The 27,352-nt window shown below is 52.5% G+C and overlaps 1 protein-coding gene across 5 annotated transcripts in view; it reads left to right on the top strand.

Moving 5' to 3' along the window:
* LOC100344656 (kinesin-like protein KIF9) overlaps nucleotides 1-27,352 on the top strand; it is a 59,344-nt gene that overhangs the window by 16,434 nt on the left and 15,558 nt on the right. For all 5 annotated transcript variants that reach the window (XM_017343720.4, XM_008260351.5, XM_017343719.4 and 2 more), the window contains 15 exons: nucleotides 7,468-7,551; nucleotides 7,627-7,719; nucleotides 8,841-8,988; nucleotides 9,937-10,001; nucleotides 11,714-11,791; nucleotides 14,499-14,567; nucleotides 14,997-15,101; nucleotides 16,113-16,168; nucleotides 16,813-16,903; nucleotides 17,315-17,448; nucleotides 17,957-18,139; nucleotides 20,680-20,894; nucleotides 23,822-23,998; nucleotides 24,226-24,341; nucleotides 24,612-24,716. In XM_017343720.4, coding sequence (XP_017199209.2) covers nucleotides 7,468-7,551; nucleotides 7,627-7,719; nucleotides 8,841-8,988; nucleotides 9,937-10,001; nucleotides 11,714-11,791; nucleotides 14,499-14,567; nucleotides 14,997-15,101; nucleotides 16,113-16,168; nucleotides 16,813-16,903; nucleotides 17,315-17,448; nucleotides 17,957-18,139; nucleotides 20,680-20,894; nucleotides 23,822-23,998; nucleotides 24,226-24,341; nucleotides 24,612-24,716 — 1,719 coding nt within the window. The remainder of the gene's footprint in view (nucleotides 1-7,467; nucleotides 7,552-7,626; nucleotides 7,720-8,840; nucleotides 8,989-9,936; nucleotides 10,002-11,713; nucleotides 11,792-14,498; nucleotides 14,568-14,996; nucleotides 15,102-16,112; nucleotides 16,169-16,812; nucleotides 16,904-17,314; nucleotides 17,449-17,956; nucleotides 18,140-20,679; nucleotides 20,895-23,821; nucleotides 23,999-24,225; nucleotides 24,342-24,611; nucleotides 24,717-27,352) is intronic.

Here is a 27,352-nt window from a genome sequence, read left to right as displayed (position 1 = left end):
GAAGCTGTTGCCTCCTCTCCCAGCGCCATATTGTGGGAGAGCAGATGCATAAAATAAGTCTTAATTCCAGTAACTTAGTCTAGTCCGAGTTGCTCCCCACAGGAGACCCGGAAGAAACTTCTGGCTCCTACTTCGGATCGGCGCAGCTCTGGCTATTGCAGCCAATTGGGGAATGAACCAGCGGATTGAAGACCTCTCTCTCTCTCTCTCTCTCTCTCTGCCTCTCCTTCTATCTCTGTGTAACTCTGACTTTGAAATAAATAAATGGCTTTTAAAAAAAAAAAAAAAAGAAAGAAAGGCAAAGTTACAGAGATTGAAGGAGACAGAGAAAGAGGTCTTTGATCCACTGGTTTACTCCACAAATGGCTGCAATGGCCTGACCCAGACCCAGGAGCCAGGAATTCCATCTGGGTCTCCCATGTAGGTGGCAGGTGTCCAAACACTTGGACCATTGTCCACTGCCTTTCCAGGCGCATTAGCAAGAAGCTGGATCAGAAGTGGGTCAGCACTCTTACGAGATGCTGGTGCAGGCAGTGGCTTAACCCACTGTACAAAAGTGCTACGTTTTGTGATTTTCTGTTAAATAATTTGAAGTTTCTTATTTTTAAAAACATGTTAAGTATAGTTATAGAGTCTTTGGTACTTCTAGTGACCAAAGTGTCTAGGAGTTTCAGTCCATCTACTTTCTCAATTCCTTATTGGCTTCTGTGCCTATTTATATTTGACTGTGTTCTGGTCATTGCCATTGAAAAATGGAGGGGATTCCTGAAGGCCTTTGAAGAATGTGCTTTTACTCTAACCAGAACATTTGGGAAGATATCAATCAGGTACCACCTTAATTCAAAACCATAGCTTTCCAGGCTGTGCCACAGCTTCTCTGGGGATGGTTTTGCTTTCCTTTGCTTTCCTGTTTCTGTCCTGTCCAGTGCTGAAGCAGCCTTCTCTGTAATCCTCTAGGGTTGAGGTTGAGGGTAGGTTTAGTTTCAGTGGTGCCACATCCAGTGGGTGCAGTCTTTGGGGTCGTAGCTTCATGTGTGTGTTTGGGTGGAGAAGAATCTCCTCTTCCATTGCTCACCTTGGGCCCTCCCGGAACTTTGACTGCTATTTCCCTTCTCCGTGAAGCTGTTGTTAAAACCCCAGTTTTGCCAGCGCCATGGCTCACTAGGCTAATCCTGCGCCTTGCGGCACCGGCACATCGGGTTCTAGTCCTGGTCAGGGCACCGGATTCTGTCCCGGTTGCCCCTCTTCCAGGCCAGCTCTCTGCTGTGGCCAGGGAGTGCAGTGGAGGATGGCCCAAGTGCTTGGGCCCTGCACCCCATGGGAGACCAGGAGAAGTACCTGGCTCCTGCCATCGGATCAGCGCGGTGCGCCGGCCGCAGCACGCTGGCCGCAGCGGCCATTGGAGGGTTAACCAACGGCAAAGGAAGACCTTTCTCTCTGTCTCTCTCTCTCTCACTGTCCACTCTGCCTATCAAAAAAAAAAAAAAAACAAAAAAAAACAAACAAAAAAAAAAAAACAAAAAAAAACAGTTTTCTGGGTGAAGAAGTGCCCTCAGACGAGGCAGTCTTAGTGCGCTGGGCCTGTTGTTACTTCTCTGGGTGCAGGACTCTGTCAGCATTGAGCTGGGAATTTTCTACCATCTTTTCCATTTTTCAGCATTATAAGGTGATCTTAAGGGTATTCTATGAAGTACTTTTATGTTTCTTTCAACAGGAGGATTTTTTCACATAATCCAGTCTATTGGAAAGACTCTGTCACTGGGCATAGAATGGAGCTTGAAGGTCATTTTTTCTCACGATGCCAAGGGCGGCATCTCACTGCCTTCAGCTTCCATCATGGTCATTGAGAAGGCAGCTCTCCATCTGCCTCCCTGATCTCCTTTCTCACTGGCCGCATCTAGGTCTTTTCTGCACCTCTGGCACTGTGTGGTTTCTCTTTATGCATGTACCAAGCATATGGTTTAAAATTATCTTTCTTGTGATTTATTATATTTTGTGGATCTGTGAGTTCATGTTTTTCATTTGAACTGGGACTAATCACAGCCATATTTTTCTGAGCATTCTGTTTTTTTAATCTCAGTTATCTCCTTCTGGAATTCCGAACAAGTGTCCTTCTGTCTTCTCCCCCTGCCCTCTACGTCTCTCAACCCTCTTTTATGTTCCCCATCCTTTTACCTGCCCATGCTCTGTGCTTGCTAATCTCATAGATGGACTTTCTAGTCTCTTAATCCTCTCTTCAGCAGATTAGTATCTACTCTTCTCTTTAAACTCAAGCATTATATTTTTTTCATTTTTAAAAGTTCTATTTTGTTCTTCAATCCTACTAGTTACTTTTGAAAGAACCTTATTATTAATTTCTCATGTTTTCAATTTCATTCCTTTAAACACATCAGACATATTACTTGATATTCTTTTTTCCCCAGAAACCTTTTATTTAAGGAACACAAACTTCATGCATTTCATAAATACAACTTTAGGAATATAGTGATTCTTCCCACTGTACCCACCCTCCCACCCACACTCTCATCCCTTGATATTCTTTCTCTAATAATCCCACTATCTTAGATTTTGCAGGTCAGCCCTGCAGGTATTCTTGCCATGGACTCTTGTGTAGGGTACCTTGTTTCCATGAGCCTTCTGTGACTTGATCACATGCTGTACTTCCTTAGAGTTGTATCAGTAGCTGTCCTTTTTTTTTTTTTTTTTTTTTTTTTTTTTTAAGATTTATTTGAGAGGCAGAGTTACAGATAGACAAAGGGAAAGACAGAGAGACCTTACATCCGCTGGTTTACTCTTCAAATGGCCACAATGGTGGGAGCTGGGCTGATCCAAAGCCAGGAGCCAGGAGCTTCTTCCAGGTCTCCTACACAGTGCAGGGGCCCAAGGACTTGGGCCATCTTCTACTGCTTTCCCAGGCCATTAGGAGAGAGCTGGACCAAAAGAGGAGCAGCTGGGACTTGAACTGGCACCCATAAGGGATGCTGGCGCCACAGTCAGAAGCTTAATCTATGCCACAATGTGGGCTCTGTCAGCAGCAAATGTTCTTTAAGCCTAGGAAACATTATTAGCTAACCCAGGGCCCCTTCAAATGAAATGTTTAATATTGTCAGAACTTATAAGTAGCACATACTTGTGCCCCAAACTCATGTTGGGTTGAGGTTGTGATTGTGAATTTTTGGACACATTTTTCATACCCCTTCTGTCCAGACAGAAGACCAGTGCAGAAATAGCTTTCTTGTGCTCCATTTTCTGCATCAGACTTTGTTCTTTTCCTCCTTTGCCAAAGGGGTTAGGGATAGCCTGCACATGTGGCTTATTAGACACCTCCCTTGGTAGAACCCAAGTTTTCTCTTCCTTTGCTTGCACGGTTGGATTACCATGTCTTGAAGTCTTCCATACACACACCCAGAAATATCTGAATCAGAACTAAGAGCCTTCGCACAGCCTCACAGCAGAAGTGGTTGCATCTGTACTGTAATGCTTGACCCCTATACCCAGTCCCCCATGGGGCAGCACAGGGAGGGTGGGGATCTGTGTTATTGGAGAGAAACTTCAAAGTTATGAATCTCAGAGTTTATGTAATAGCTGCCACATCTACCCCTCTTTCCCTCTGTGGGAGGAAAGAAAATTATTAAGGTGTTGGGGGGAAGAGAGGGAAGGAAAGAGAATGAGGGAAACCAGGCTTTGATTTGGGAGGGTTTGCACATTCTCTGTTGGGAAATCAGGGAAGTCTCCACCCTGGAATGTAAAGTTTCCAGGCTCCAAGGGAGAAAGAGATTTTATCACCCTTTAATTGGGAGCAGATGGCTTGGGCGAGCAGGGAGTCTGCACCTGGACAGATTTGGGCTTGGAGACCAGTGGCCCCCCATCAGCCCTGCTTAGAATATGGAGAGCAAATGGCCTGAGGGGGCTTGGTGGAAGACATTCTATGGGGGGTGACAGGGAGAGCCTTGGTTCTGGCTGACAGTCCCTGGATTCCTGCTTCCACTTTGCTTCTGGCCCCTGTGTGCTCTTCTGTACTTTTTTCGCAGTCTCAGACATTCATTCAAAAGGAAGCTTTAAATATTCTGCCCATTAGCTGTAGGTGTTTTTGCAGTAGCAGGTGTCAGGAGAGAAGAGACAGAGTATGAAGTGACAGCCAGACCAGGTTTCTTCAGAAGAAAAAATGAAGCCTGCGAGGGGCTCAGCCCAGGTGAATACTCAGCCAAGAGTTGCCAGCAAACACACAGCAGAGAGCCCCCTTCCCATACAGACTAGCGGTTTATATGGCACAAAGTGGCAGGAAGGGGCTTGGGGTCTGAGCTAAAGCTGGGCTGCTCCGGTAGAGGGAGAGCTAGGACTTGTAAAGGTCCTGCGAGATTACAGTGTGAGCTGGGAGGCATTTGGGCCAAGGCTGAGGCTGGACTGGGACTGAGCTTCTGAGTTGGGGGAGAGAGCTTGGGAAGAGTGGGTGTAGAGGAAATAAGGCTGCAAGCAGAGACAAAGGAAGGAAAGCGGACCCTCCAGCACTAACTTGGAAAGCGGCTGCTCCCAAATATCTGGTGAAGCAGCTGTGCCCGGTTATCTTATCTAGGGAGGAAAGATGTCGTAAGCTCTGCTTTCTGTAGCTCTAGACATAAAATCTGTCCTGTAAACCTGCCCCAGGTATCTCTTTTACAAACATAGCAGACCCGCCGACCATTAGAAGTGTGGTCCCAAGTCACGCAGGCTACAATTTAAACTCACCAGTGCTGTGAACAGTTCAGGTATGATGCTGACGAACTTATAAATATGGTAAGAAACCTAGGCTCAGGGCTCAGTTCTCAGGGAATGATTCCCACTGAGCCTGCTGGAGTTCGTAAACTGCTTTATATCCTTTGCTGTCTGATGCTTATTTGAACAAAGGGAATTTTCCCACTCCAGGTTTCTGTAACATGGGGAGAGCTCAGGTTGCTGGTTGGACTCTTCAGATAGGTGTGTGTCCAGCAGTACAGACTAGGCAGGGCTGGTCAAGGCAGGGCAGCAGTGGGGGCCTGGCTGCTATGTAGGTGAGAGGTCAACGTGGAGCTAAAGCTTTCTGTTGATGCTCCATCAGCAGGGTTTCTAAATACTTAGTCCGTTGTACTGGTGTTGCTGAAAATGGAAGCCTGCTTCATGTTCTGGGCTGAGATGCAGTACAAAAGGTGAAGCATTTGGAGCCTGGGCTCTGGGGCTCAAGTCCAGGCTTCTTTAAATCTATGAAGCTTTAGTTTTAAGCAAATAATTTATCTTTCCTGGGGCCAGCGCTGTGGCGCAGTGGGTTAATGCCCTGGCCTGAAGTGCCAGCATCCCATGTGGGTGCCAGTTCTAGTCCCGGCTGCTCCTCTTCCAATCCAGCTCTCTGCTAAGGCCTGGGATAGCAGTGGAAGATGGCCCAAATCCTTGGGCCCTTGCATCCACATGGGATACCTGGAAGAAGCTCCTGACTACTGGCTTCAGATCGGTGCAGCTCCGGCCATTGCGGCTATTTGGGGAGTGAACCAGCAGATGGGAGACCTCTCTCTCTGTCTCTACCTCTCTCTGTAGCTCTGTCTTTCAAATAAGCAAAATAAATATTTTTTAAAAATTAAAAAAATAATTTATCTTTCCTAGTCCCAGTTTGCTCATCTGTAAAAGTAGAGACACTAATGGTCCCTATGCCAAAAGGTTGTTCTGCAAATGAGATAGGATCAGGCATTTTGAGCCCCGGGCCTTGCACAGGATATGTGCTCTGTGGATGCTGTTCAGAAGCATGACCAGTATTGCTTGAGGACTCATTGATGAGAATTGAACCAGGCACTTAGCAGCAATGATTCCTCCAACCTGAGGCATTCCTGTCCCATATCCTTGCTGAGCTCTGATGGTGAGAGGACTAACCTAAGGTCTAAGGGAGCTCTGTGGAGGGCTGATGCCCTTGGCACAGCAGGTTAAACTGCTCTTTACATGGCCGGAGTCCCATATGGGTGCTGGTTTGAGTCCCAGCAGCTCCACTTCTGATCCAGGTCCCTGCTAATGCATCTGGGAAAGTGGAAGATAGCCAGAGTACTTGGGCACCCGCCACCTACAGGTGAGACCTGGATGAAACTCCTGGCCGTTACACCCATCTGGGGAGTGAACCAGTAGATGGAAGATCTGTCTGTCTGTCTGTCTCTCTCTCTCTCTCTCTTTCCCTCTCTCTCTGTAACTCTACCTTTCAAATAAACAAATAAAGAATCTGTAATGACAGTGGCCCAGTGTGGGCCATGGTCAGGGAGTGGCAGGCACACCATGGATGTGGGCCAGGGTGCAGTCAACACAGGACTCTGCTCGAAGAAAGGGCACTTCCTCTGGCCTGCAGAGGTGGCTAGGTAAGAGACAAAGGCAAAGGCAGAAGGTACTTCTGAAAGAGGAGACTGGAAAACACAGGAGCAGTAACCCCTGATGCACTCAGTAAGTGGTGCTGGATTTGTGGAAGCCGTGGAGGGGAAGAAGCTGTCGAGATGGAACCATGGGGCCGACCAGCCTTGCTTCCCAGGCCCGGGCTCCACTCCTCAGCAGGTGCTCCCCTCTCTCCAGGAGCCGTGACATCCTCAGCTTCTCTCAGGGGACTTCAAGGAGACAGATGTCCATCCTACCAGGACTTCTTCTCCAAGGACAGCCATTTCCACCATACTCCCTTTTAAGTGTATGCTGCTTGGAGGGCAGGGTCTTACTGTCCCTTTAAAAATACAAATTTCTTACTTTTTCCACATTTTTTAAAGTGATACATACAAGTGCACTTCAAAAGTTTGTAGGAAAATGGAATTAAAAGATAAGTTCATTTTGGTGCAAAAAAGTTTTAACCCATGCATTTTTTCATAATACACGTTTTCATCAACTTTTTGAAGACCCCTTGTATGCAAGAATTTAAAATTTTTGCACCAGAATAAATGTATCTTTTAATTCTACTTTCTATTAATTTTATGAAGCACCTCATATTCACTGTAAAAAAAAGTCTAAAAAACCAAACAGTATTAAAAAGAAACACATATCCACCAATCCAGAAATGACTGTCATTGATATCCATATAGCAGTATTCTGCTGTATCCTGTATGGTTGCTTTTACCTTCCTAAAATCACAGTACAACGTGATTCTGGACTCTGCCTTTCTCTGTCATTTAGAACTATCTGTCAGTATTCTCCTGGCTGCCTGATATTCCATTGTACACATGGATCATTCTCTGATGTTGGTGTGCAGGTTGATTCCCATGCACTATTCCTGAACAATTCTAAGGATCTTGAGCCTAATTGGCACCTTGCTTTTCCAAAAGCTGTGCCAGTTCACTCCTCTTCTCTAGCAGGTGGAAGCAGCGATCCAGACTCCCATGCGTCTCCCTTTCCAGTGGTTTGTAATGGAGGAGAGCCTGGAAGGCCCAGGTGCTGGCAGCGATACGAGATTCTCTTGTCATTTTGATTTTTCCAACTGTTGTCCACGTTTCCCTTCTTCTTCAGGGAGAGACCAACAGGATCGTAGCCTCACACACGATGAATAAAAACTCGTCCAGGTCACACTGCATCTTCACCATCTACGTGGAGGTAGGCACGCACCCTCTGATGAGACTGGAGCCCGGGCCATCAGAAAGCCTAACTTCTGCTTGGGGTGTTTCGTAGGCTCACTCTCGGACCTTATCAGACGAAAAGTATATCACTTCCAAAATTAACCTGGTGGATCTGGCAGGTTCCGAGAGGCTGGGCAGGTCTGGGGTAAGTGAGGGGCGCCGGAGATCCCTTCTCAGCGAGCCCTGAGACAGTTTCCCACCTAGTAACCGTAGTGCCTGGGCACAGGGGCCGTCCCTCTTTGGGTGTCTGTGGGCAAGGTCAAGTGGAGCCCGTAGAGTAGCTGGAGGGCCAGAATTAGCAGAAGCAGGCCCTGCCTCACTGGGTTTTTATAGGCAGTGAGTGAGATGATGCCCCCTAAATTCTCAGTGAGGTGCCTGGCTAGTGTGGGAGCATGAGCAGTGCGTTTCAAAGAGCAATTCGCATGCAAGCACTGGCAGTCTCAGGAGTGTTGAGATGAGCCCTGGTGTCAGGAAAGAAGAGAGTAAGAAGCCACAGCCAGACCAGGCTTCTTGAGGAAAGTAAAGCCTGGGAGGGCTTCACTGCCGGGTGCAGGCACGGCAGAGAGCGAGCCCCCCCCCCCCCCTTACAAACCACTGGTTTGTGTAGCGCAAAGTGGCGAGCAGGGGCTTGGGGGTCTGAGCTAAAGCTGGGCTGCCAAGATGGAGGGATAGTTTGGGCTGGTTTTTTGGGTTTTTGTTGTTGTTGTTGTTAAGATTTATTTATCTATTTGAAAGGCAGAGCTACAGAGAGGCAGAAGCAGAGAGATCTTGCATACCCTGGATCACTCCCCAAATGGCCACAACAGCCGGAGCTGGGCCCATCCAAAACCAGGACCCAAGAGCTTTTTCTGGGTCTCCCACATGGGTGCAGGGGCCAGAGCTGAGCTGATCCAAAGCCGGGAGCCTCTTCTGGGTCTCCTGCATGGGTGCCATCTTCTACTGCTTTCACAGGCCACAGCAGAGAGCTGGATCAGAAGTGGAACAGCCGGGTCTCAAACCAGCACCCATATGGGATGCCAGCACTGCAGGTGGCAGCTTTACCTGCTATGCCGCGGAACCAGCCCCAGGGCTTGGGCTCATTCTAAAGGTCTTGCAAGATCACAGTGTGAGCTGGGAGGGGTTTGGGCTAAGGCTGAAGCTGGACTCTGGGACTGAGCTGCTGAGATGGGAGGGAGAGAGCTTGGGAGGAGTAGGGAGAGCTCAGGCTGATGGCAGCCCGAGCATGAGGGCAGTTTGGAGTGAGCGAAGCTGGCCTTTGGTTTCCAGTCGGATGGCCGCGTTCTGAAGGAAGCCACCTACATCAACAAGTCCCTGTCGTTCCTGGAGCAGGCCATCATCGCCCTGGGTGACCAGAGGCGAGACCACATCCCCTTCCGGCAATGCAAGCTCACCCACGCCCTGAAGGACTCTCTAGGTGAGAGCGTGGCTGGGGCCCAGGAGGGACATCTCCCCTGGGGCCCACAGGACCGCCCCCTCCCAGTGCTGTGGACCCACCTGCAGCCACTCCCAGAGAGGCAGAAGCCAGCCCAGGGCCCTCTTCTCACACCCAGAACACTCAGTACTGGTCACTCCTCCCAGCGTTCACTCTGCTGGAAACACCATTCGTTTCCCTCATCCGGAAATAGGGGGCAGAATCTTGCATGGCCTTGAAGGCCCAGCAGGAGGGCGTCTCCCACGCTGCCTCCCTTGCCCCACAGTCTCCCGCAGGAGCAACAATGACTGTGCCTTGTCGTCCCCGTGTCCCAGGCCCCTGTGCTGGGCCTGACCACACGGTCACTGGTGTCTGCTAGCAAAGTGCCAGCCAGGAAAGCCCTGGCTCAGCCCGCTCCCTACCCTGCCCCACGCACCTCTCCTCTGCTGTCCTCTCTGACTCCTCTTTTAGGAACTTCCGTTGGCCTCGGCCCCTCCCCTCTGTCTCGCCAGCCTCCGCACACTTGCCAAGTTCTTGCCGACCCTGTCCTAGTTAGCATGGGCCAACATCACAAACTACCATCAACTGGCAGCTTCGACGGCAGATGTTTCTCAGCGTTCTGGAGGCTGGCGAGTGCAAGGAGGAGGTGCCGGCAGGTGCTCGTTTCTTGCAGATGACCTCCATGGGAAGAGAGAGAGGCTCTGGTCTCTGTCCTCTCACAAGCACATGGAGCCCTTCATTGGGACTGACTCTCAGGACCTCATCCATACCTCCTTAGTTCCCAGAGTCCCCTACCCCCAAACACCATCCCCCCCTGGGAAGTAGGACTTCTATATGCAGATTCTTATGGGGAGAAATGTTCAGACCATAACAGACCCCAGCAGCTCCATGGGAGGCCCTTGGCAGAAAAGCCACGTGGCTCACGGCCCCTCCGTGTCCCACTCCCTACAGGGGGAAACTGTAACATGGTCCTGGTGACAAACATCCACGGTGAAGCCGCCCACTTGGAAGAAACGGTGAGGCCATGGCGGAAGGCTGGCAGGGATCCCTCCCAGGGCCCCGGGGCTGGCCTAGGCTGGCTGCGGGCTACAGGAACTGCACACCAGCCACAGGCACTGTCCGGATTGGAGGCATCCAGGGGATGGGTCTGAGCCAGAGTTGCTTGGGGACCTGGAGCCAGGAGGTGAACCCCAAACCTGGGCTGTGCAGAGGCAGCAAGCCAGGCAGGAGGCAGGTGCAGGAGGCGAGTGGGAGTCAGCCTCGTGGGGGCGGAATCGCGCCTCCTGGGGAGCTACTCCCAGGACTCAGGATGGAGAGTTACTCATTCTTCTGTCCACACGTGTTTAGACATCTCGAGAACACCACGGTGTCCAGGGCATGGCTGTGGCCTGTAGGAGGAGACAGGTGGCAGGTGGTAAGGGAGGGAGCACAGCTCAGGAGACTTGAGAAGCACATGGCCTTGGGCCCCGAAGTCCCCAGCCCAGGAAGAGAGAGAAGCTGGGGCCCCAAGTGTGAGGCCCAGATGGAAGCCACCTTCAGAGGAGGCTGGAGGTGGTGGGCTTCCTGAAGCTGAGTGGGGAAGGGGACATTGGACCGGCTGGGGAGAGAGGACTGGTGGTGGGGCCTGCAGGGCTGTTCCTGTCAAAGGTAACATGGGACAAGGTGTGACCCCGCTGGGAACATCTGGCTGCCTCTCAGAGGGGTTCAGAAAAGAGAGAAAGGAAGGAGATAGCAGGGTCTGGATGGGCCCTGGAGGCCTTGGCTGGCCTGCTGCAGGTGGCTGGGGACATCGCAGGGACTGAGGGAGGGAGAGCTGTGGCCAGAGGTGTGACTCCTGCAGACGAACCCCAGGGCAGGCAGGACACAGGCGGCCTGGGGAAGGGGGAGCTCCTAAGAGCCAGAGGCAGGAGGAAGCCTACGTTGCAGTGATGCACCCCACATTGGAGCTCCCCTGCCATCGTGCGACATGGTGGCGCACCCCACATGGGAGCTCCCCTCCCATCCTCGTGCACAAGAAAGGCATGAAAAGCAGCCATGAGACTGTCTGCTTCTTGTGTGCGGTTGTTTAAGGCACACGAGGCCTTCAGGGAACTGCGTCCTTTCCAGGGACACTGCTGCAAGATGGCCTGCAGGGTCTCCCAGCTGTGTGCCCGAGGGACTGTGCCAGCCTCCAGGGCCCTGAAACTCAGGAGCGCTTGCCGCCACCCCAGAGGAGGCTTTTGGAAACTTCCAGCAAAGCAGAGCTAGACCTCAAGGAGCCATAAAAAACCAGCACCACCTGCCTTCTTGTTAAGAAGGATGCCCGCCCTCCCTTTGTCTCCACCCCTGCGAGGGTTTTCCTGCAGGCATTGGAGAGACGGAGGAAGGCTGTCAGGGTGCAGGGAGAGAAAGGAACCTCCTGGGCGAGGCAGCCCTGGAACAAAGGCCTAGAGGTGGGTGATGATCAGGTCGGCTGGAGAACTGGACATCGTGTGTCCTCATAGTGTCCAAGGTGGGGAGCAGGCTGTCGTGTGTGTGCTTGTCAGCTTCCTGCCTTCCTGCTCCACTCACTGGGGGGCTGCAGTGCCAAGAGCCCTTCCGAGCAGTGTCCCCGCAGGGAAGTGGACCCACCTGGCTTGGCAAGACAGTGTGAAGAGCACCGAAAGGGGAGGCAGGAGTCTGAGAAGGTGGCCCCCAGGGTCTGCCTGCAGCGGGGCACCGGGTGACAGTGGCCTGGTCTGTATTTCAGCTGTCCTCGCTGCGGTTTGCCAGCAGGATGAAGCTGGTCACCACGGAGCCCGCTGTCAATGAAAAGTATGATGCTGAGGTACTGAGGGGCTGTGGGCAGGTGCCTGGTGGTGTGGGTTTGCTCCTTGGGGCACACAAGCCTGGCTTTCCTTCCTGCCTCAACCCTGGATCAGTCTATTTCCACCCTGGGACATGGCAGTCTTCAGGGCTCCTGGAGACCCTAAGAGGCTACCACAGAGGTGAAAGGGGCTAGCGCAGGCCTCCATCATGGTCGCGTGTGGGGCACCAAGGGTTCTCCACAAGATTTCCCTGGAGCTAAGTGTGCCAGAACTAAATCAGTGTGTGTATCTCTGGGCCACCTCACTGCTAAGTCTCCTTCCTTGCAGCCTGGGTGGGCCTGGTGGGCAGAGCTGGCCAATCAGAATGAATTCTCAGCATCACCATTAGCCAGGGAAATGTAAATTCTAACTTGAGTGGAATTGAGGCTCCTGAATCCCAAACATCAGAACTTGGTCCTAAACAGAGCACCAAACGTTAGAGTTTTAGTGAAGAATGATGTGGAGAAACAGAAACTTACATTTCTAAGTGGCGCATAATTGACACACCCACCTCTGGGAGCTTTTTGGTAACACCTACTGAAGTTAAAGCACATTTGTGCTCATCTGGCTTTGCTTAAAGGTGCTTCTGGACCATGTTACTAGAGGCAGGAGCTCACGGAGTTCCAGTTAAACTTCCCAGATTCTAAATCCGGAAGGAGAATGACAGGATTTGGCTCTGTGGCACTAACACATTGTGGGTTGGGGCAGAGAGATAGCTTGGGGCATCAGAGTCACCGGCTGGCTTGCTGATCCACAGGTCACTGGGCCCACTCCCATGATATCTTTTCCAGAGTTGAGGAGAAGGGAGAGGGATGGCCATCCAGCTGCTCCCCTTGACCTCACAGGAAGGCCACACCTAAAGGAGACCTTCGGACACCCAGAGAAGTAGAGCCAGGATTTGGACCCTAGTCAGGTGCCTTGGGTTCCAGTCTTTTTACCTGAATTGTCACAGAGCCACTAAGGTGCTAGCAAGCTGTCACCCCCTGCTAGGTGAGGGCCAGGTGGCAGGTGGGCCTCCGTGCCCATGGACCTGGCTGGAGGAGGGCTACAGTGAAGCAGGCCTTTGTCCTGGGGAAGGGAGGGTGGGGCAGGGCTGTGGACTGGTTGCAGCTTTGGTCATTAGTCCTGGAATCCAAGATCTGTTTTTGGTTATATTTTTCATTTATTTATTAGAGTGATGTCGAGGGTGGGAGGACAGAAAAAGACAGAGATCTACCATCTGTTGGTTCATTCTCCAAATGCCCACAACAGCTTGGACTGGACCAAGCCAAAACCAAGAGCCAGCAACTCGGAACTCCATCTGGGTCTCCCACATGGGTGGTAGGAGCCCAAGTACTTGGGCTGTTGTCTGCTGCCTCTCAGGTGCATTAACAGGAAGCTGAATCAGAAGCCAAGTAGCTGGGACTTGAACCGGCATTCCCATACAGAGTGTAAGTGTCCCAAAGGGCAGCTTAACCAGCTGCACCCAATGACAACACAGGAAGCCCTGTTGTTCACAGCATGAAATCCTCTGTGCTGCTTTATGGGAGACAGACAGTCTCTACTAAAGACGAAGTGACTAAGTGGGCTGCCTCCGGAACTGTTATCCTTTATACCTCCTGGAGTCAGATCTGAGCAGTGCTGACCCTGTGCAGGGCACATATTGAAGCACTTGGGAGTCCTGGCTCGGTGAACAGAAATACACATCTCTGAGCTTCCAGCTCCCTGGGGCAGGGAAGAGCAATGATAGCACACACAGTGGCCGGGCAAGTCCTGGAGCTTCATTGTCCAGTACAGAGATCGCTCCTCACCCAGTACAGGGACCACTCCTCACATGTGGCTACTTAATCCACTCAAATTACAGCCCACTTCCTCAGTCACATTAGCCACATCACAAAGGTTCAGTAGCTCCAAGCTGAACCTCTGTGTCCATGGGTTCCATTTGCATGGATTCAGCCAACTGTAGATAGGAAATACAAGGGCATTTCAACAAGTTCATGGAAAATGAAATAAAAAGCAAAGTTTATTTTGGTGCAAAAACGTTTTGAAATCCACACATAGAAGGTTTTGAACAAAGATTTTAGGAAGTTTGGGCATGAGCCGTGAGAGTGCCTGGGAGAAGAGCACTGGGGCACAGGAGACCGGTGGGCAGAGGCGGGGATGTGCCAGCCCGGTGGGATTCATGTGACCTGATTCGGGGAGCGGTAGAAGAGAGGTGGCGACGGTCTTCTACAAAGCCTGTGAGGATGCCGTGACCCATGTGCAGGGCTCAGCTTGCTGTGCTGTGGGACTCCAAGGGTGGTGAGCTGTCTACACTGTGGTTTTCCACAGGCAGCACCCTGGAGCCCACAGGCTGCGTGGAAGGGGCCACTGTCCTGGCAGAATGGGCTGAGCCTGGAGCCCTGGAGTCAGAGTTGGGGTGGCCAAAGGGCCGGTGTTCTCCCCATTCCCAGTCTCTCTGCTGGAAGAGGCCAAGGCCGAGGGACTGCTGAGGCCCCCTCAGAGCCTGAATTCACCGCAGTTGGGGAAGGGTCACCAGCAGGAGGGGAGGGGATGGACCGGAAGCTGAGGACACAGCCCGTGAGGCCCCAGGAACAGCCAGACATCAGGGCACAGACAAGAAGTCCGGCACTTGATGTGGCAGAGGCAGGTGGCCTCCTTGACGATGCTTCCCGTCACCCCTGCCCTGTCTCCACTCTTTCCTGCTAGCGAATGGTCAAGAACCTGGAGAAGGAGGTGGCGCTGCTGAAGCAAGAGCTGGCCATCCACGACAGCCTGGTGAGATGCTCGCAGCAGAGGGAGGGTGTAGGGTCTGGGGCCGGGGCACTGGGACAGGCTGGGTAGGCTGGGAGGGGGCAGCAGCAGGGGGCCGTGAGGGCAGAGGTGGGAGAGAGTCCCCTGGTGGCCCACCTGGGCCAATGTTCAGAGTTGCAGGGCCTCAAGACAGAGGCAGCACTGCCCCCCCCACACACACACACACCCAGCATCACCCTGCAGAGTCTGCTGAGACAGGACCAGTGGACCTCCTCATCAGCTGGCCCCATGTCCAGTGGCTTCCTCCTCTTGCCTACTGTCCCCTCTGACCCAGGCCCTCTCCTGCACAATGAGGACAGTGAAGGACAGAGCCTCGTAGGCCTGTGCCAGCCTCCTCACTGCGGCTCCCAGAAGGGCCCCAGCTGATCCACATGTTCTTCATCCTCCTTCAAGGCCAACCGCACCCTCGTGACCTACGACCCCATGGATGAAATCCAGATTGCCGAGATCAACTCCCAGGTGCGGAGGTACCTGGAGGGGACGCTGGACGAGATTGATGTAAGGAACCCTCTGCAGGACTGCCGTGTTCAGCTGGCTTGGGCTTCCCTGTCCTGGGCACACTTCCTGTGTGTACATACAGTGTCTGTGTGTTGTGGGGGGTTAACACTGGATCCCCAGGGATCAGGTTCCTTTAGCCCACCACGGCCTCAGCTTCCATGGTTAGGGTTACAAGGTCATGGGGCTGCACAGAGTGGCCAGTGGCCTTGAACACATGCAATACAGGAGTGGGCCCAGTGGGGGCCACAAACATGGACCCTGGAGCAAGGCTGCCTGAATTCAGTTCCCCCCAGCTGCCTGCTCGCAGAGTGACCTGGGCAGTGTGCCCACCTCAGCTGTGCGCAGGGAGAGACAGCGAGCAGGGGTTACTGAGCTGCTGCCCTTCAGGGGCTTGGCTGTGTTCCGATGAAGCCACATAAGCACGGCAGGGGTGCTGGTTGTCTAGCGGGCAGGTCCCGGGAGTGGGCCAAGGAGGGAAAGACACCCCTTGTTCTTCCAGTGCAGGCCACATGGGCTGCCACTGTGAGCAGCCGCAAGAGGTGGGCCTGGGATTCCTGGAGGGTGGGGCAGCCACCAACAGCCCTTGATCAAGGGTGAGGCCCAGGGCTTAGGACCTTAGGGCCGTTGATGCTCCAGCCACAGACGTGTGTGTGTCCGGGTCCACTCAGACGTCTTCAAAAGTGGGCTCCGTGTGAAGGTGGCCAGCTGAAGGTCCAGGAAGCAGGAGAGAGCCAAGGAGCTGGATTTTATTTAAAACTCTTTTCTTGGGATATGTTTTCAAGAATTAGAGCCGTTTCCCTTGTGTGAGATCTTCCCTGTCACAGTGCAGAAAACACCGAGTCGTAAAGCTGTTAAAGAACTGGCGTTCCTGCTGCAGAGCAGCCAGACTGCTCTCTGCTGAGAGGCTGGCCCCAGATGCCCCCTTCCTGAGATGGCGCAGCAGGGGTCAGCAGGGGGCCTGGTTTCTCCCCCAGCGCCCAGGGTCTCACCGCCACCCTGCTCCCTCCCCAGATCATCAACCTGAGGCAGATCCAGGAGGTCTTCAACCAGTTCCGGGTGGTCCTGAGGTGAGGGCCCCTGCACCCCCCTCCTCACACCCCCTCCCCACCATGCTGCTGTTCTTGCTGGTGGTCTGAGCTCTTGCATCCCAGAGCACCCCTGCTCTCAGAGGGAAAGCAGAGCCCTCAGGGCATACCCGGCCCCTGGTGGGGTTCACTGAGTTCCTAAATTGGACAGGAGGTGTTTATGGAGCTCCAGCCCTGAGCATGCATCATGAGTGATCCTTGCCCCCTTGGTCTCGGGGCAGCTGTGGTTTGTGTGGGTGCAGAGCTCATGCTGGGTGAGGTCACAGAGGGGGTCATGTGATTCTGAGGGGCCTCATGTGATTCTGAGGGGCCTGTGGGAGACAGAACCATGCAGCGAGCACATGGTTCCAAGTCAGGCTTACAATCCCTGTTGAATGTCATATTGGAGCAGGCGCACCTGTCACAAAACAGTGCCCCGGCAGGTTTGGGACCTGGGCAGTGGGTTGTGTGAGTTGGGGTGGGTGAACTCCTTCCTTGGTTTCCCCTAATCTGATTCATGAGAAGGGTGCAGCTCCATCATAAACAGCCTCAGGCAAACGACTTCTAACCCCCGGGACACAGTTCTTGACAGTGGTTCAGCTTGGCCCCTGCTATGAGCCATCCTCTCTATCTCTCTCTCCCCCAAGTCAACAGGAACAGGAAGTAGAGACCGCGCTGCGCAGGAAGTTCACCCTCACAGACAAGAATGACTTTTCAGCCATTTCTGCTGTCCAGAAGGTGGGTGGGCTCAGTCGCTTCTTGCTCCTCCCAGACCTGCAGAGGGAACAGTGTCTTGCATTCAACCAGAGCAAGGATTATGCAGAGAAAGGTGACAGCCAAAAGGGCACGGCCGAATTGAAAATGCCTTTCACAAAGTAGATATGTAGCTAATAATAAGGTTAATTCCTCGAGTTAGGTTGGTACCAAGCCTTAACATTCTCAGAAGGGGCCACCAGGACTGATGAGGGAGTTGATGTGGAAGGTGGACATTTGGTAGGGTGGACCTGGGACAGCTCTGCTGGGGACAGCCTGAAGCAGCAACCAGCTGGCGTATAGGGCAAGCATGCCCACTTGAAGCCTTGGGCCACTTGTCCCCCGAGGGACCCAAGCCCTTAACCTAACCCATGACCCTCCGGCTGGCCTCCCCAGGCAGGGCTCGTGGATGTTGATGGCAGCCAAGCAGGTGAGCCTGATGAACAAGCCTTTGGAATTGGTGTTGCCCCTTCCTCTAGCAAACCTGGGAAGAAATCCAAGGCCAAGAAGACATTCAAAGTGCCACCCAGGTGAGAGACCTTGCCACTCTGCCTGCTTGGCGCCAGGCTCTCCTCTGTGAGTGAGAAGGAGTTGGGAACTGCACCCCACCTGCCCGCCCTGGTGTCTTAGCTACCAAGTCATCACAACATACATCACTGCTGCCAACCTGAGCCCAGGCCTGGGCCGCTTTAGAACCAGCCATGGCACAAGGGTCGCCTCTTGTCCACACAGCCTGAGGCTTAGAGAGGGGGAAGCCATTCCCTAAAGTCACACCACAAATGAGCAGTAATGAGTGCAGTTTTCACAGGCTGTAGGGACTGTACCTGTTCCTCCCACGTCTCCTACTATTACTGCTCAGGCCTCCTTGTTCTGATTAAAGAAAGTGTGTGTGTGGCTCATGGTCACAGTCCTTGACCTAGGTAGATGAGCAAGATGGAGGAGCTGAGTGGGATGGATTCCCGTGTAGTGATGCCTGAGAAAAGTCACCCACAACCACTGCCCATGACTGAGCCCTGCGACCTCCCTGTCTCCTCCCAGATCCGCAGCAAAAAAGAAAGGAGCCAGCAGCCCTGTGAGTAGCAGAGACCTGGATTTGCCTTCCTCCTCCAAGACCCAGCTGGTCACAGGAGATGTCAAAGACTTGCTTTTGCAAGACCACGAGACCTCCAGCACAGAGCGCCTCCCCTCAGACTCCCCCAAGGAGGAATCACGCCCACCCAGGTAACTACCCAACATCAGATCCTACACCCATCACCTGGAAGCAGAGTGAGTCTCAGCATGTCAAGAGTGGCTGTGAGTGGGTGGCTCACTTGGTTAATTCTCCACCTGCGGCACCAGCATCCCATATGGGCACTGGGTTCTAGTCCTGATTGCTCCTCTTCCAATCCAGTTCTCTGCTGTGGCCCAGGAGGGCAGTGGAGGATGGCCCAAGTGCTTGGGCCTCTGCACCCGCATGGGAGACCATAAGGAAGCACCTGGCTCCTGGCTTTGGATCGGCGTAGCTCCAGCCATGGTGGCCATTTGGGGGGTGAACCAGCAGAAGGAAGACCTTTCTCTCTGTCTCACTCTCTCACTGTCTAACTCTATCTGTCAAATAAAAAAAGAAAGAAAGAAAATAGGGGATGATGGGCAGTGACGAGGAGCACAGTTTGACAGGCAAAAACAGGAGGACACATGCACATGCTAATCACTGTCACTTCAGCAGCCACCTAAGACTCACCATTAAACGGGGGATCATTCTAGAACCTCCAGATGGCAGTTATTTAAATAAGGAAGTATCTGTCTTAGGCGTAAGTAATGTGTTTGCAAAGGCATGAGAGCACTCGAGGTCTGCAAGAATGTGACTCTCCCTTCCTCCCACCATTCGGTCCCCTCCCTGAGGAAGCAGTGAGTGGGCAAGGCTTATGCGAAAAGGCAGTCATTGAATCATTTTAAAAAGCAGGAAATGGGTTTTTTTTTTTCATTTGTTTTGTTGTGTTTTGTTTTGAAAACATCTGCAAGGCCAACATAAGAGCAAGGGCACTAAGTGAACTACTTCTCTGCCCTGGGCTCGTGCAAAGACACTTGTGCAGAATTCCCCCCACCCCAGCCCAGAGATAGTTGCAGACATGCAGAGAGCGTGAACGGATGGCGCAGTGAGCACACCTGCACCGAGCACCCTCTCAGTTCGACATGTCCTTTGTTACTGTTCTTGCTGCATCCTGTGCCTATCCCGCCACCTTGCTCTGGTGCATTTCAGTGTAAGTTGCAGCATCAGTCCACTTCCCCCTTGCCAACACTTCGCCCAATGGCTCATTAACTGGCATTCTCAAGTTTTTACTAGCATGAGAGAATGCCTCTGTGGGAAAAAGTAAGATAGAAAACCTTACATTTATGTGTGTGCGCGCGCGCGTGCGTGCGTGCGTGTGTGTGTGTATATATATATATATATATATATACACATGTATTTAGTTGTTTACTTGAAAGAGTTACAGAGAGTGGATGGGGGAAGAGAGAGAGAGAGGGAGAAAGATTTTTGATCTGCCAGTTCACTCCTCAAATGGTTGCAACAGCACAAAGCCGGGAGCCCGGAGCTTCTTCCAGGTCTCCCACGTGGTTGCAGGGGCCCAAGCACTTGGGCCATCTTCTGCTTTCCCAGGCCATTAGCAGGGAGCTGGATCAGAATTGAAGCAGCCAGGTCTCGAACCAGCACCCTTATGGGATGCCAGCATTCCAGGCAGATTTAACTGGCTGTACTACAACACTGGCCCCATAAAACCTTATATACTGCTCAGTCTCAAGCATTTAAAAAATACATCAGGGGCCGGCACTGTGGCGCAGCAGGTTAAGGTTCCTGGCCTGAAGTGCCAGCATCCCATATGGGCGCCGGTTCTAGTCCGGCTGCTCCTCTTCCAATCCAGCTCTCTGCTATGGCCTGAGATGGCAGTGGAGGGTGGCCCAAGTCCTTGGGCCCCTGCACCCACATGGGAGACCCAGAGGAAGCTCCTGGTTCCTGGCTTAGGATTGGCTCAGCTCTGACCATTGCGGCCAAATGGGGAGTGAACCAGCGGATGAAAGACCTCTCTCTCTGTCTCTACCTCTCCCTGTATCTCTGTCTTTCAAACAAATAAATATTTTTAAAAATTTAAAAAATTAAAAATACATCAAAGACATTCTATAAGGAGCTGCACCAAAGTTGGGTGCTGGCAGGGAGTGAGTGGTTTTTGTCTTACTTCCTTTTTCTCATCCCTGCTTTCTTTCTTTTTTTTAAGATTTATTTTATTTATTTGAAAGAGTTAGAGAGAGGTAGAGCCAGAGATAGAGAAAGGTCTTCCATCTGCTGCTTCACTCCCAAAATGACCACAACAGCCAGAGCTGAGCTGATCGGCAGCCAGGAGCCAGGAGCTTCTTATGGGTGTCCTACGCAGGTGCAAGGCCATCTTCTACTGCTTTCCCAGGCCATAGCAAAGAGATGGATCAGAAGTGGAGCAGCTAGGACTTGAACCGGTGCTCATGTGGGATGCTGGCCCTGCAGGCTGGGGCTTTAACCCACCACGCCACAGTGCCAGCCCTCATCCTTGCTTTCATCATTTCCTGCACTGGGCACATGCCCTTGTGTACCAAGTAACACAGCGATGAAGGAATGAGCAGCTCAGCTCCTGTTGGGGGTGTATGGTGGTGAGGGCTTCTGCCTCCTGCCCACAGAAGCCCCAGGGGAAGAAAGATCGAGGGTCTGGCTGCTCCAGTTCTCTATCCTCCTTGGCCTCCCCCCTTGTCTCCAGACCCAGCACCCCACCTTCCAAGGCCGTGGCCTTTGAGGAGTTTAAGAAAGAGCAAGGGAGTGTGATCAACCGCATCTTCAAAGAAAACAAATCCATCTTGAACGAGCGGAGCAGGAGAGCCAGCGAGATCACACAGCGCATCAATGCCATCAAGCGGGAGATTGACGAGACCAAGGAGGCCCTCGATTTCCAGAAGTCACTAGGGGAGAAACAAGGTATATGGGCGGGAAGACGGCCAGGAGCTGTGGGGTCTAGGGTCTTTGGGCTCCACGTGGGGCAGCTTTGGGCCCCAGAGCACTGAGATGGCAAGGGTCTGCAGGGTTCCTAGGAGGTGGCCTTCTCCCCTGGTGTCCTTTCACGGGGCCCAAGAGTCCCACACTGTCAGTCAGCCCCTGCCTTGTCTCAGACCTGTGCTGCTGTCCGTGGAGAACCAGGGCCTTGGCCCTGCAGTGGTGTCCCCAGGAGACAGGTAGCTGGTGACCCATACACGCTCCCTGAGTCCTGCTGTGGTCTCATTGCCCAGGGTCATCATATTGGGGGTGGGGGGTGCCAGGAGGGACCGTGGGAAATGAGCATGTGGATACCAGAAGGCCAAGGGACTCATTGTCGATCAGACCATGTCCCAAGCCGAGCCCCTGACACCTGTGCAGGCCTGGCAGTGTCGTCTCCCAGGTCAGATGGGTAGAGGGGCCCTGAACTTGAAGAGCTGGGACCCCTGTGGGAAGAGGATGCTCATCTGGTTACCCTGGCCTGCTGCCCTATGCCAGTGGCACACGCTGCCCACACCTGCCCTGTGGGCCAGTCATCATCAGGCTCTGTGTGCAGAGGACTCGTCTGGGAGGGCTGCTCAGCTGTAGATGCAAGGCCCCTGGCAGTGGTTCTGTTCAGGAGATAGGAGTAGGGCCCAGGGCTGGCACTTCAGTGAGCAGCCATCCCAACCCGGAGGCAGGAGAGTCAGAGCCCACACTGTTCCTCCTGTCCCTGGTGCCATCTCACTGTCTTCTCCCTGATGGGGCCCCTGCAGACTGCTGGGCTGCCCTCGTGAACTCCTGCCCTGTCGCCGGCCAGAGGAGGCGGAGTCCCGTGGTCTATTCCTACAGGCAGGATGGCTCATCTCATTCACGGGGGTGATTTCCTCTTTACTTCTCAGAGGACAACTTTAGTTCAGATTCTTGGGACCCTCCTGCTCATACGTGACAGTCTGTGGCCTTCTGCTCACACATGACAGCCTATGACATTCTGCTCACACATGATAGTCTGTGGCCTTCTCACACATGACTGTGATATTCTGCTCACACATGACAGCCTATGACATTCTGCTCACATGAGACAGACTGTGACACTCCCTTCCAAGACACAGCCATCCAAGGTCCTGGGAAACGAGAGAGGGCAGTGATGTGGCTCCAGACATCACCCACGTGACCCAGAACCTGCAGGGTGGGGGGTGGACATGGTGACCCACAAGCTCGTCTTTGTCCCCGCTGCCCACACCTTCTTTGAGCGTATGGTCCTTCATTACATATTCTTTTTAGATTTCATGTATTTGCTTGAGAGCAAGAGTTACAGACAGAGGGAGAGACCTTCCACTGGTTCACTTTCAAAATGGCCACCAATGGCCAGAGGCAAAGTCAGGAGCCAGGAGCTTCTAACAGGTCTCCCACGTGGTACAGGGGCCCGAACACCTGGGCCATTCTCCACAGCTTTCCCAGACAATAGCAGAGAGCTGAATCAGAAGAGGAGAAGCCAGGACATGAACCAGCGCCCATATGGGATGCTCGTGCCACAGGAGAAGGGCTGGCCCTTCCTTATTACATATTTAAAGTCAAATACACTCACTGGGTGCTGACAAATCATTTACTCCTAAATACACCTGAAAATGGACGTTTTCAAAGGATGAGATGAAGAAGAAATAAACAATGGCTTTCAACATTTAAAATTTTATGTGTCTCCCCCAAAACTCCATTTTTGCTCTTTCTCCCCCAAAGTAGTGCTTTTCCATTGCTTATTATAATACCAAGTAAAATGTCTTTATTTTGAGGGAATAGATCAAGTCAATTCATTTGTTTTCAAATACCTGCCAGATACCTTAGGATTGACAGCCGCTTGTCAACCCAGAAAGGTCAGCATACTTAGAACATTTTGTAAAGAAAAATGCAAAAACCATTTGTAGGTTCAGCCTTTTTCTTTTTCTCCTACATGTCCTCAGCGAGCCCTTGGGTGGTAGCGAAGGAGCCACAGCCACTGCCCTGTGCTCTGGGAGGGGTCTGTGCTCACTCCACGTTGAAGCTGAGGGACCTGGTGAGGGGGACCCTGGAGCCCCCACCCACCCCAGAGCCAGAGCCAATAATGGAGCCAGTGACATTTAACACATCTTCGGTTTCCCTGTGAGCATCAGTGGAAGCGCCGGTGCTTTCCACCAGCACCTGGGGACTGCCTCGTGTGCCTGCTCACTCCTCAGGCCACAGGCAGAACGTGCTGGCCCCGCACCTGGGGAGGGGCTGACGTGACACCTTTTATAAGCTTTCAGGTGCTGTGGACACCGTACAGCCAGGTGAATGTCTCAGAGACCACATTGTTCTGTTTTAACCCAATGGCTCTTACCAGCCTGAGACCCTAAGAGGTCTCTGACGGCCACCTGACCCGACACAGACGCACACTTGTCTCTAGCAAGGAAGGAACTGGGGACACTGAAATCAGCAGAGACCATTTGAACGGTGGACTTGCATCCACTGTTATTTTGAAGGAGCCTTGCCCAAGGGCCTGCGGGGCCAGCTGGGGATGGCAGCTCGTGTAGATAACTGACAAGAGAAATCGGGGTACTGGCTAAATACCTTTTGGCTGATGAGACTGAAGATCAAAATAAGCATGGCTTATGGGACCTCTTTAAACTCTCCTCCGCCCACCCCTCCTGTTTGTCCCAGAGTGCCAGTGTGGCCCCGCTGCCCTGAGCTGCCAGAGCCGTAGGACTGCCCTGGTGGCCTTGGCTGGCCTGCGCCTTGCCCGCCTCCTTGCCACCCCACAGCCTGCGTCCAGCCGCCTGTCCTCCTGACTTGCCAGCACTGGGCCCTCTTTCTGGAGGACTTTCCTTCTCCGACTCCTGGGGGATGCCACTTCCTCTCCTGACCCCTCCGTCTCCCCGCAGGCGAGTACGAGGCCAAAGGCTTGTTGGTGGTGGACGAGGAGGAGTTCCAGCTGATCCTGAAGCTCAAAGACCTCAAGAAGCAGTACCGCGGAGAGTACAAGGACCTGCTCGACCTGCGGGCTGAGATCCAGTACTGCCGGCGCCTGGTGGACCAGTGTCGCCACCGCCTGCTCATGGGTGCGCCCGCTGGGGAGGGCGAGGCACAGCCCCTGTGTTCTGGAAGCGCCCTCAGAACTTCTCTGTGGCAGAGGCGTGGGCTGGGCAAGGGCTCCAGATGCATGGTTTGCAGAACTGTGAGTGCCAGGGCCGGGGCAAGGGTGAGAAGTAAACAAGGCTACCAGACAGATGGGCATATGCCGCCTTCACCTGCGTCCTCACGGCGCTGTCTCCCTGGCTCTTTGCAGAATTTGACATCTGGTACAACGAGTCCTTTGTCATCCCTGAGGACGTGCAGATGGCGCTGAAGCCGGGTGGCAGCATCCGGCCGGGCATGGTGCCCTCCAGCAGGATCGCGTCTCTGGTGAGCGCCATGGGCGGCGGTATTGCCCCCCAGTCCTCTGTCGTGTCCAGGACCAGGGCCTCATGTGAGGTGCTCCCAGCCTCTCCCACAGCTGCCCAGACAGGTCAAGGGAGGGGGACACAGACAAGAGCCACCCATGTGTCTCCATGAGAATGCTGAGAAACAAGGGCTGGGAGAATGTGAGATGTCCCAGCGAGGGACTGCCCTGATGGCCACCATGGGCCCTGCCAGGGTGGCTCCTGACTCGGTGCTACGTGGGTCCTCTCCCAGGGAGAAGATGACCTGGACAAGTTCAGCCAGCTGCAACAGACAGTGCTGCCCGAGGGCCCCGATTCCGTCTCCTTCTACAACGCCAAAGTCAAGACAGAACAGAAGGTAACTTGAGTGTGGAGCCTTGGGGCCTCATCAGCAAGGACACCCAGGGTCATGCTCCTTGCTTTGGAGCTGAAGCCAGCCCAGGCAGATCCACAGTCACCCGCTGTGACTGGAGGGGTCTCAGACCATGGTCAAGCCTAGCCATGGCTGATGAGTGATCCATGTGTGGGTCACAGCCCAAGATTTAGGGAGCCCCAGAGTCCTCTGCCTGTAAAGGGGTGGGGGACTCTTTAACAGGACCACCCTCCACAGGTGGCCAGGGACAGAGGACCACAGGCAGCTAAGGCAGAGCTGGCACTGTCCTCCCTGCGCTCTGCCAAGACCCAGCCTGCAGTCAGAAGGCATCCCCTGGACCCAAGGGCTGTTCTTAGACAGCAGGTGGCAGATGCACATGGGATAACCACTTACTCAGTGAGCTCATTCTTTCAAAAATATGTTTGTAATTATGTGTTTAACATTTTTGAATAGGTGATGCAGTAGGCTGACTTAAATGTTAAGCCTGACATGAGGTTGATGTTTAGCCTAGTGGTTAAGATGCTGGGTGAGATGCTCTTGTCCCATATATGAGTGTGTAGATTCAGTGCCTGGCTCTGGCTTCTGGCTCCAGTCATTTTTCTGTTACTTATAGCGATTTTTTACCATGTTTGTTTTTAATGAAATCAAGTATCTTAGTCCATTCAGGCTGCCATAACAAAATATCTTACACTGAATAATTTACAAACAACAGTTTATTGTTCACAGTTCTGCAGGTGGAAATGACAGCTCTGGCTGTGTCCTTATCTGGAAGAAGGGTAAATCACCCTTAGTAAAAGGCCACTAATCCCATCCCTTGAGGGATCTTCCCTCTCAGCCTAATCACTGCCAAAGTTCCCACCTCTTACTACCATCACTATGGGGGTTAGATTTCAATGTGTGAATTTTGGCGAGATCCTAATATTCAAACCTTAGCAGGAATTCATCAGACTTTTCTTTCTCAGCTTCTAGATTCTTTGTGATGCTATAAAGCCCTTTTCCCAACTGAGTGCATTCTTTACATTCAGCTGATGTCTTGACAAGTGTGTATTTCAGTCATGTGCTCATATTTGGTTGAACTTAAGCTCTAAGAGTCCTGAGCGCATAAGTTAAATTGCTTACCTCCTGAAAGGGTTACCTAGCACTTGCTTTTTGCAAGTAGCCCTGGGACATTACCAACCCAGGACCAAGAGTTTTAGCTAGTGTGGAGCTTCAGGCTCATTCCCCTGCTTGTGAAGAATCTAGGATTCAGCTCCGTATTCCAGGTTTTAGCCTTTGCATGCTCACTGCCCACTCTATTTCAGATGACATTCACCACTTGCTTTCTAAGAACGTAGCCATGCATTGAAGGTATGTATTCACAGGATGTGTGAACATTTCATTGACTGAGGTTGTAGGAGGGTCTCAGTCCTCTGGAGAGAGAGCCCTCTTCTCTTCTTCTTGAACCTGTTTGCTGTCAATAACTTTTTTTAAAGATTTATTTTATTTTATTTGAAAGAGTTACAGAGAGAGGTAGAGACAGAGAGAGAGATCTTCCATCCGCTGGTTCACTCCCCACATGGCTGCAATGACCAGAGTTGCGCCGATCCAAAGCCAGGAGCCAGGGTCTGGGTCTCCCATGTGGGTGCAGTGGCCCAAGGATTTTGGCCATCTTGTACTGCTATCCCAGGCCATAGCAGAGAGCTGGATCAGAAGAGGAGCAGCCGGGACTAGAACCAGTGCCCATGTGGGATGCCGGTGCTTCAGGCCAGGGCTTTAACCCACTGTGCCACAGTGCAGGCCCCATCCTGTCAATAACTTTTAACATGCATGCCTCCTGTTAAACATGACTGCCAAACCATTTTAAAACAATGCCACATACTTTTTTTTAGGATGAAATAATGAAAAGGTGTGAATAGCATGTTATTTCTCAGAGAATTGGGCCTATTCACAGCAAATGCTGGTACAGAAACTGTTGTTTGCAGAAAGCATGATGGGCTGAGTGTCAGTGGCTTCTCTGTGTGTTGGAAAAACCAAAGCCTCTTTGCTTTACTCTCACACTGCAACAATCTGTGACCTCAGAAGATGTGGGGTCTTATCCCTGTCGGTGAGCAAACAGTTCTGTAGCCAAGCTCACCAGTTGGGCATCCCCTAATTCAACTCAACTCACCAGGCACTAGGTAGTACTGACCAGGTACTATTTACCTGGAGAGAGTGTCAGATCTTACAGGTTGGGGGCTCAGACCCCAAGACTGTCCCACCCACCAACTTTAGCTGCCAGTCACATGCTCCAGGTAGCCTTACCTGTGTTTCCCATGACCCCCTCATTAGGGTGACCTAATCTGCTCAAGCAGCTCACAGAACTCAGAGAAACACACTCACCGATTTGTTATAAAGGCTGTAACAAAGATACAGACGAGAAGATACTTGGGGTGAGGTGTACCCTTTCTGGGGTGCCACACTCCAGTTCCCTCCGCACGTTTTGCCATCCCACAGCCGTCTGAGCCCTGCTCTTCTGGGTTTTTTGGGAGACCTCACTGTGTACACGTGGCTGTTAGTACACTGGATGGAGAAGCCCAGCAAGGCCTTTCTATTCAAATTCTTCAGCACTCTTTCCTCAAAGGCCTGGATCTTGTGCCCCACTA

This window comes from Oryctolagus cuniculus, chromosome 10 (genome assembly GCF_051225735.1).
Source record: "Oryctolagus cuniculus isolate XC-2025 breed Fujian yellow rabbit chromosome 10, ASM5122573v1, whole genome shotgun sequence".
Lineage (NCBI taxonomy): Eukaryota > Metazoa > Chordata > Mammalia > Lagomorpha > Leporidae > Oryctolagus > Oryctolagus cuniculus.
Note: the sequence above shows the minus strand (reverse complement) of the source record. Positions and strands in the feature narration are given on the sequence as shown.